The following is a 10,250-nucleotide window of genomic DNA, read 5'->3' as shown; positions in this document are numbered from 1 at the left end:
TATGTTCAGCAAAAACACGGGCTTTTCATGACAAACAACTTTGTAGAAAACACAAAAAATGTTAAAAATCTTCGAAAAAAGTTATGATAAAAAATATGATTTTTAGGGGCCATTCACATACAACGGCATATCTCTCAAAAAGTATAAAAGAAAATCGTGTCTACGACAAAGTTGTTTCAAATTGCCAATTCTACAACTTTGCCGAAGACACCATATGTCTTTCTAAATGTTTTGAAAAAATAGTTTTTTCTATCTCACTGCTAGGTGGATTGATCACAAAACTTTTTTTTCAGTATGAATCCATGTCGCTGCTATAGATTACATCCCTATTTTTGATATTGTGCGAAAGAACTATACAAATTCCTCGTTTTTCTATCAGAAACAAGATGATTTCCTTAAGGTGTTCATTTTACCACCCCTTCCCCTACCAAGAAACTTCTCCGAACAAACTATATCGCTAAAATCAACGCTATTCAAAAAGCGCATGAAATCGAGAAAATAAAACACAGTGGATTGGAATCGAAGTGAGCTTTGCCAAATTGATACATTTACATCATCTGTTAACATGGAGGGAAGCTTCGCATCGTCTGAGATCAAGAATTCCTATTTAGAAGGTGACATCCTTCAAGCAAAATCCCAACAAGATGAAAAGCGGCTCAGCATTGACAATGCGCTGATCAACGCCCGAAACGTTCTGCTGTCCCACGTGGGCGAGAATGGCGATAATCTGTAAGTTTCACCTTCAATTTGAGTCTATTGCGATATTATTTTCCTCATACGCTTCCTGAATTTCCCAAAGATTCTCCCTGCTGATGCGCCTTATTTCGAGAATCCTCGTGGAGAAGCCTGGCAATGCAGTGGACCTCTTTGAAGAGTACTGCCGTTTGGTCAAGCAGGGCCATTTCGTTCATCCGGATCTTAAGCTTCAAGACGTGAAAGGCGCAGAACACGAACGGAAGGTAGAATATGCCCGATCAGTGCAGAGAAAAGTCCGATCCCTGGAGCATCTGCACTCGGCTCCGATGTGGTCTCAGATCGGGTTCACACTCCCGCCATCTATGGATTACTTCGTTGACCGACAGATGGAGTTGCTGAGGCAAGTAGATGGGGCTAAGCACGTTATGTTCTGGGGAGTGGTTCACACTTTGAGTGGAAGTTACTACGTTATCGAGATGGAACGGGACAGTTTTGAAGCGGTCCAGCTGGAGCTCCAGCTTAGTCAGGAGAAGACGGAAATCGCACGGGATGTAATCGAGGGACTTCTGCGGGCTACGGTATCGGATGACACAATCATATCGGATTGGTGCGGGGCCGAATCGATGGTAATGGAAATGATTGATCAGATTCTAGAGTTTGCTATTCCTCCGGATTCGGATGAGCAGCTTGCAACGGCAGTTGCCGTCCCCGTACTGGACAGAATCGTTGAGGAAGCAATTGACGAGGCTCAAGAGCCGGAAGTGGAACTCAGCATGATGGGCAGCTTGGATGTGATTTCCTGCAATGCCACGTTGGCGTCATCGGATTTGAGTTTGAACCAGCTCAAATTCGCTTCCGCGAAAGCACTTCTCGAGGTGAAGATGAATGTTTTTCGCTATTACGTGAGCAGTGACCCGGTCGAAGGCCAGTGGACTGAGCTTCCCACCGGGATAACCCTCGATAAGATTATTAACTCCTGCGAAATAAAACGATACTTCAAAGGCGATTTGGATGCGAAGTTGGCGGGAGGTTTTGTGGAACGCGACCACCTTCGGGCCGTTTTGGCTCGTATTTCCATGGACCGCCGGGCTTGTTGTCGTCCGTCAGATGAATCAACCCAAAGTCAACGGCTGATTACTGAGCGGGACGTGGCGATTTACTACAAGGCGACCGGATTTCGTCGCGGGTGGCGCCAAATGAATAACGAGCAAATTCCGAAAAGCGCCGGGTGGCGCAAATCCGATACCTGGCCCGGGTCGTATGCTTATGGGAAAGAGTTCTTCATCTATTCGGGATGGGGTATAGAAGGCGGTTGTTGATTTAGATGGTGAATGAAACAAGATGCAGATGTAATTCCAGGAATGAAATTATTGAGTAGTAATGAATGATTAATCTGCTTCCCATGATACGGCTCAATGAATTTGTTAGTTGGAAACGGTTCCCTAAATTAATGAGACGATGTTTGCAGAACTGAGTTCTCGGTATCGCTTTATTTGACGAAGAGGCTTTTTTTTTAGGCATTGTGCTTTTTGATGTTAAATGATTCATGTTTCCTTATTTTGTCTCAATTGATTTCTAGAGAAATTCGAGCAATGTATCATATTAAAAAATACTTCAAACTAGATATGAATTCAAGCTTATAATGATAAGTATCAATTTACTTTCTACTGTGCTAGATTTCAATTATCAGGATAACTACTCGACTAAGGAATGTTGCACTACGTAAATCAAATTATGCAGCTCATCAAGTAATAATAATGAGTACTGATTCCAGTAAGACACTCCGGTTCATATAGAAGAGAACAATTCACTGTGATACAGTTCACTTCTGACTATAATACACCTTTGCCAAACATGTTTTTCTCTAATCGGATTGTTTTCTCACAACATAGTTCACTAGAATAGGAAAACCAAGTCGGTACAATTGCACCTCTCAATTTATGTCAGCACTTGAAGTCTGCACACTGTACAATGATTTAATACCCCAGGAGAGCTCATCAGAAGTCTCGTCCATGATGTTCATGAATTGTCTGCCGGCAGGAAGACACTCTCACCTTCCTGTTTTATTGTGGTTGGCTTCCGGAAAATGTGTTCGCAATCAGCAGCAACTTGAACGTGGCAGTTTTTTTTACGTATTGTGTTTATCTGGAGTTCTTGAATTATTCAGTGAATGCAGTGCAGTGAGATTCACTTCAACCGTTAAAATGACTGAATGTTTGTGTTGCAGATGGAGTGATATCCTCTTATGTGTCCTGCAGAAAAGGATTAAGGAAAGGCGTTGCATTTTAAAAAAATGAGTTCATAGAGGTAATAGGAAAAACCATTTGAAATACTTTGTTACGTTATGCTATAAATCGAGTTACGCTAAGAATTTTGAAATTGTGATTGATTCACTTATTTGTATACCAATCGACGGTCACAATTAACACATTTTTAAATCAATAATGACCACACTAGTAAATCATTATGTAACTAACATAACCTAGTTTTACTTCCATCATTCAACTTCAAAATCGAATTCCTCACAAAAGTCTCAGACATGTTCAACGAACGGACCTATAGGTTTCAACATGCCATAGCTTACAAAAGTGATTTATCGTCAAATCGTGCAGACTAGGCAACTAAAGGAAAATTTTTCCATTTCGGTGGAGCACTTCAGTGCACTGATTGCACCCTAAAGTCAGCACTTGCAGTCTTTCATTGGAACTGCAACACTTTTCCTTCCGATGCCACGTGCACAGATTGTTCAAATCACATCATCGGAGGAACAAACAACCATAATCCTATAAACTAAGCGCAAAAAAATTGCGGACCAAGCAACTTCGCTGATACAATTTCGAAAAAGGAAAACGCAGTCGAATCGTTTCTCGACTGCTGCAGATCTCATCTTAAAGATAGCACAGGATTCGAAATTATTGTTCCATTTTGCTGTGCGCAAATATTATTATCCGACTCCAGAGGATACTTAAATACTCTCACGAGACTTGATTCGCTTCCCGCAGCTGGTCAGCTCTGATAGTTTTTTAATATTCCCGTGGGAAGAGAAATAAATACTGACAACACAGTGAAGAAAAACGACAACAGAAAATTGATTGGTTCTCAACAGTTGGAAAACGGTAGTTCGTGACTTTCACGACAGACAGGTATGGTAAATGAAGTGTAAACATTATTTTACCGTATTTGCATTTATTTCATCTTCTCAATTGATTCGGTTTATCGGATCTCATCAGATTTTCTTCAAATAATCAATCACACCTGATTTATTTGAGGCTTAATATGTACATATGCAAGAATGGTCAAATCGCAAAGAAAGCTCTCCGTTATAACTGGAGGTGCTCATTGCACACTGAGCCGAGTAGCAGGCTTTATCCCAGGTGGGACGTAACGCCAGAATGAAAAATAATTAATTTGTTTATTGATTGCTATCGCACGTTCAGCTATTCAAAGCGGTAGTTGATTCGTACCCCGGTCTAGTCGTTGTCACTTGATGGATTGGAATTGCTGATTATTATTATTGTTATGCTTTATTAGAGACACTTTACCACATATCTGAGTGGCATTCGTGTCTGTTTAATACTAATTTCGTACAAATTTTATCAGATTAACCTTTGTTAAATTTTATCAAACAATTCACAATCTTTGAGAAATTGTAGCACTGCTTTTTCATTTTCATCGTTATACGCGAGTATTTCAGCCATCGATCCATTTATACCACATTTTTTCCTACTTCCTTCGAGTCCTCTGCATTCCGTTATTATGTGCTGCACTGTAACTCGATCTCCACAATACGTGCATACAGGAGGATTGCTGTTGTTCATCAGGTGTGCGTGGGTGAGGCGAGTGTGCCCTATTCGTATGCGAGTTAGCACGCGTTGTTCGGATGGGCATTTACGATCTAAGTATTTACCAGCTGTGGGTTTGATGGCTCTTAGGTGACATCGGCTCTGGTTCCATTCTGTAAGTGTTTGGTTTGTCAGTTGCTAGTGTTAAGGTGATTTTGTTTTTTGTTTGTACGTAGAAACAACAGGAAATATTCGTAGTAGGTGTCTAGGTTTTTCCCCAGTAGCACTAGGCATACAACTAGGGCAGTAGTATGTCAAATGACCGTAACCATGCAGGCTACCACCCACCGAGCTCCCAAAACCCACCACCAGATGTCTGGTAGCATAACGTTCGGGCGGCCATGAGGGGTGGCGAAATGGGGGCCATCGTTGAAAACCCGAATGGGAAAGGGGAATGACCGACGACCTAGGTCAAGAACCTCTACGGTCAAAAATATATTACTGATCGTTCACTTGCCCGGATACAGCTGAAGAAGCTAGTCGTTAAGCTAGAACTATAAAGTTAAGTGGAAAGCAGACGAAGAGTTGTGTGAGGAAGAAGATAGCGGAAAGTGGACACCAGGTAACCCGCAAAGAAAACCACAATTTCTATTATCGTGGTTTAACCCCTTTTCCATTCCACCAGGACCCCTCCGTTTTTTGGTATAGAAACCACTGTATTTCTATTACCGCCCTACGACGTCCTAGAGGCCTATTCCGGGCACTTTCCGGCATCGGTATTAGCCGAAGACCGATCCGTCACTAAATCGGTAGCCTAGGACGCGTAGGAGGGTACCAGCAGGCTGCAGCCGACCCAAGCCAATCCGAGAAGAGCGTGGCCAGACGTGGTCGAAGCAGGAGAACGCCGAAGGCCGATACCAGGTCGTGAGGAAGGAGTGGACAGGTGGTAGCTGCGAGAAGAAGGAGCCCCTAACAGGTCAGATTAGCGAATAAGAAAGTGGGAAGAAAGTGTAGTAGAGAAGGTTGTAGCCCAAATAAAACTGTGAAACTGGAGTGAAGGCAATAAAGTAGGAGTTTTGAACAGTGAAGTGCTGTGGGTTTTCCTGTATTTCTAGTTCGAAGATTCCCTGTCCGTGGTAAACTTAGGTGAGCGTGCCGACCCTGAGGCAGTTGAGTCGGGGAGTCTCTAAGACGCTCCCGATTGGCTGACCGATATTTACAATTCTGCTTCCCAATATGACCAAATTTTTTCTTTCACCGCTCGTACAGCATCCTGGGCAGGTGTTGGTATATCCACCGATGGTTGATTACAACCTTGTTTCGCCAGCTCATTAGCTTTCTCATTCTCGACTATGCCAGAATGCCCAGGTATCCAGCAGAATGTCACATTTTGTCCCTCTATATTCTTTTCGATGGATTGTATCCAGGAGTGTTTAGATCGTCCTTCGCGTAGCGCGTCAAGACAGCTGGCAGAATCTGTTAGGATGATAACGTTTGTGTGTCCTTGTGACATTGAAACAGCGTTCATCAAGGCGAAAGCTTCGGCGGAGAATACGCTGCATATGCCGGGTAAACGAAAACTATAGTTTCTATCACCAATTGTTAGTCCAGCTCCAATTTGGTCGCGATCTTTTGAGCCATCCGTGTATATTTGATCGTGGATTTTGTAGCGACTTGTGATAAGTTCCTTAAACCTTGGTACCACGATGGCCCGGTTTGTACCTGCTTTGATGTTGTTCCTCAGTGCATTTTCAATTATTGGGCCTGGCGCATACCACTCTCTGTTTGACAACCTTAACACATTACACACATTTGGCAACGTCCATCCCGTCGTTTCCAACATAAGTGTTTTAGCTCTCTGGACGACTGGATAGGCGACTGCATCCTCATTTTTCTCAATGAGGCCAACAATCAGTATACACAGACGCTGAATCAAAGCTAAGCGAAAGTTCAGCCAACCACTTTCCGCCATTATAGAAATTGTTGGGCTACTTTTGAATGCTCCTGATGCTTGACGAACGACATCGTTGTAGATAGGTTCCAGAGATTGTTGCAATGCTTCAAAATTTATGCTGGTGAGTCCGATTCCAAAATAGACTTTCGAAAGAATAAGAGCTGATCCTATCCTTAACAAACTAGTTCTGCTACTTCTTTTCAGATGATATCCTAGTATACGTAGAATATGGATTCTTTTACGACAGTTTTGCTTGACGCTAGGTGTTTTGAAAGTTTGAGTTTAGAATCGATTATGATTCCGAGAACTTTAAAATGCCTTAATTGAGGGATTGGAATGCTGTCAATCTTGATCGCTCTACCTCGTTTTCGGTGTGTTAGGTTACAGACATGCAGTAGCTTAGATTTCGTAGGGGCTATAGTGAACCCAACACTAGCGGCCCAATCGACTGCAGCTTTATCCGCTCTTCTAAGCTTTCTACGTATTGTGACGTGGTTCTTAAGGCTCAAACGCAATGATAGCGGAACGGCAACGGAAAGCGGAACCGGTTCGCCAGCATGAATCACACCATCCTGACTGAGCTGTCAACGAACGAAAGTGAACCAAGTCTGAGTCGACAAGCATGCTATAGTTCATGCTGGCGAACCGGTTCCGTTTTCCGTTGCCGTTCCGCTATCATTGCGTTTGGGCCTTTACCCTTCACTATTAGAATGACGTCATCTGCATATATTAGGATTTCTGCATCACTAGGTATAACATCGAACATGGGTTGAATTGCTACAAGGAACAATGTGACAGATAGGATTCATCCTTGTGGAACTCCATTATCTGCTCTTCTAAGGGTTGAGAGGGCTCCATTAACTGCCACTTGAAAGAATCTGTCACACAGAAAACTAGATAGCATGTTCATTAGGGTGCCAATGAAAATCGATTTTTCGAATTTCAAAAAAAGGTAGTGCTCAAAAGTTTTGTCTCCTCGAAAAAAGTTCCCATGCAAAATTTGAGCTCAATCGGACTTCATTAAGTGGACCCCCAAAGCGGTCAAAGTTTGGCTTTTTTGACCCATGAAAAATCTCCAAAGGGGGGGGGGGGGGGTACATGAAATTTCCGAAATCGAAATTTTTTTTTGATGCCAGATGTCTTAGAAATGCATGAAACGTCGAGATCTGGTGTTATTTGGAAAATTTTTTTTTTGAAAAAATCGACCTTTTGGGACTTAGTAAATTTTTGAGTTGGGGGAGTGAATTGAATTTGAAATGAACGATTTGAATTCAATTGCTGAGAAATTCAAGGCAATAGTATTGAAACATATCCTATATGATTGTTGGCCACTGAAAGCATATGATATGTGATATTTCATTAGGGTGGTTCATTTACTTTGCATAAGAGTGGTCCTTTTTGTTAAAAAAAAAAAAAAAAAAAGAATTTTAATTGAATATTGAAGACAATAGTATTGGAACATCTCTCACATTATCGTAAGCCATTTTCTACATTTAATATGTGGTATTTTCTTAGGGTGGTTAACTTATTTTCCATTCGGGTGGGCTTTTCTGTCGAAAAATCATAATTTGAGTGGGATATTAAAAACAATAGTATTTTATCACCTCTTTCATCATCGTAGGGCATTTCCTTCATTAAATTCGTGATATTTTTGTTTAGAGAGGCTTTAAATTCCTCTGAATTCATGCGCCTCTAGTTCCATTTGATATGCGACATCATCGTAGGATACTGTTAACATATTTCATTAGGGAGTTTCTCTTATTTTCCATTAGGGTGCATCATTTTTCGTATAGTTTGAAACCATGATTTCTCGAAAAAGTCTCGTCCACTTTCCTTAATTATGGTATCATTGTAAAAAATTCAACCTTAATATCTACAGACCGTAAGATTATGGTGTGGACTACTACATAATATTTGCGTAATGTTCGACGAAAAATGTAAAGGTAACTTAGTTAACAACAAAAGAGTTTTCTAGAAAGCCTCTCATTGTTAGAAAAGTCTTTTTGAAAAGTTTTGCGTGATTTTCATTCGGATTGCAACACTTCACTAAGATGAACCAGTTCGGAGTCCTCGTCTCAAACAAAATCCGCTTGCTACTTCGTGATTTCAGATGCACTCATCTCAGAGATCAAGCATTGAGCCTCGTGACCTTTCCAATTTAGTTTTGCGAATTCCTAAGGAAATTCTACAGAAAATTCTGAAGGAAATTCTAGAGGAAATACTGAAGGAAATTCCAAAGGAAATTCCAACGGAAATTCCAGAGGGAATTACGAAGGAAATTCCAGTGGAAATTCCGAAGGAAATTCCAGTGGAAATTCCGAAAGAAATTCCAGAGAAAGTTCCGAAGGAAATTCCAGACGAAATTTCTCAGGAAATTCCAGAGGAAATTTCGCAGGAAATTCTAGAGGAAATTCCGAAGGAAATTCCAGAGGAAATTCTGAAAGAAATTCTAGAGAAAATTCTGAAGGAAATTCCAGAGAAAATCCCGAAAGAAATTCCAGAGATAATTTCGAAGAATATTCTAGGGGAAATACGGAAGGAAATTCCAAAGTAATTTCCGAATGAAATTCCAAAGGAAATTCCGAAGGTAATTCCAGAGGATATTCCGAAGGAAATTGCAGAGAAAATTCCAAAGGAAATACCGAAGGAAATTCCAGAGAAAATTCCGAAGGAAATACCGAAGAAAATTCCAGAGGAAACGAAAATTATAGAGGTACTTCCGAAGAAAATTCCGAAATAATTTCAAAGCTTCAAAAGAAATTCCAAATCAAATTTAGCATGAAGCTCCAAAAGGAATTCCGAAGAAAACTCCAGAAGAAATTCCGAAGCAAATTATAAAGTAAATTTCGACCAAAATAACGTAGAAAATTCCAAATCAAATCCCGAAGGTAGCTCCAAATGAAATTCCAAAGCAAATCCCGAAAGAAATTCCAAAGCAAATTCAAAAGGAAATTCCAGAAAAAAAAATCCGAATGGATTTTTGAAGGATGTTTCGAAGCAAATTCCAAAGAAAACTCGGACGAAAATTGCGCAGAAAATTCCAAATGAAATTCCGAAGCCAGCTCTAAAAGAAATTACAAAGGAAATTCCATAAGAAATTTCAAAGGAACTTCCGAAGCGAATTCCAAAGGAAATTCCGAAGGCAATTCCAGAAGAAATTCCAAAGGAAACGCCGAAGAAAATTTTGAAGAACTGAAGAAGGACATTCTGAAAGTAATTCCAAAGAAACCCAAAATAACTTCCTGAAGCAACTTACTGAAAGAAATTCATGAAGAAATTCCAATGGAAATTCTGATGTAAATGAGATATGAAGTTCCGAAGAATACAAAGAAATTTTAAAGGATACTCCTAAGAAAATTCCGAAAAAACAATACGAAGGGAATTCCGAAGTAAATTCCGCGAAAATTCAACGGAAATTCCGATGAAAATTACGTAAAACAGTCCAAAGGAAAAAATTCCAATCAATACTTCTAAATAAAATTTCGAAATCTCCATAGGAAATTCCAAAGGTTATTCCAAAGGAAATTCCGAGGAAACTCTATAACAAATTTGGAAGTAAACTTCAAACGAAATTCCGAAAGAAATTTCAAAGAGAATTTTGAAGGAAGTAATAAAGGAATTCCTAAGAAAATTCTTAAGAAAATTTGATAAGTAGCCCTAAAGAAAACTGCAAAGGAATTTTAAAGGATACTCCTAAGGGAATTTCGACGGAAATTGCAAAGTTTATTCCGAAGGAAACTAAAAAAAATCCAACGGAATTTCCGAAGCAAATTTCAGAAGAAATTCTGACGAAAATTGCGTAGAAAATTCCAAAGGAA

At 40.3% G+C, this 10,250-nt stretch overlaps 1 protein-coding gene across 1 annotated transcript; it reads left to right on the top strand.

Moving 5' to 3' along the window:
- Positions 1 to 553: 553 nt before the first annotated feature.
- LOC5566764 lies at positions 554 to 2,102 on the top strand. The gene is made up of 2 exons (XM_001651121.2): positions 554 to 729; positions 800 to 2,102. The coding sequence occupies exons 1-2, from the start codon at positions 566 to 568 to the stop codon at positions 2,013 to 2,015; spliced, it is 1,380 nt and encodes a 459-aa protein (XP_001651171.1). The 5' UTR covers positions 554 to 565; the 3' UTR covers positions 2,016 to 2,102.
- The last annotated feature ends 8,148 nt before the right edge of the window (positions 2,103 to 10,250 follow it).

The sequence above is a fragment of the Aedes aegypti genome, chromosome 1 (genome assembly GCF_002204515.2).
Source record: "Aedes aegypti strain LVP_AGWG chromosome 1, AaegL5.0 Primary Assembly, whole genome shotgun sequence".
Lineage (NCBI taxonomy): Eukaryota > Metazoa > Arthropoda > Insecta > Diptera > Culicidae > Aedes > Aedes aegypti.
This window is presented reverse-complemented; position numbering and strand designations above follow the sequence as displayed.

Bases quoted from the DNA above. Each gene is read 5' to 3' on its own strand.
- LOC5566764 (XM_001651121.2), top strand. From the start codon at position 566: ATGGAGGGAAGCTTCGCATCGTCTGAGATCAAGAATTCCTATTTAGAA. The intron at 730-799 runs GTAAGTTTCACC...AATTTCCCAAAG, and splicing joins GGCGAGAATGGCGATAATCT to ATTCTCCCTGCTGATGCGCC.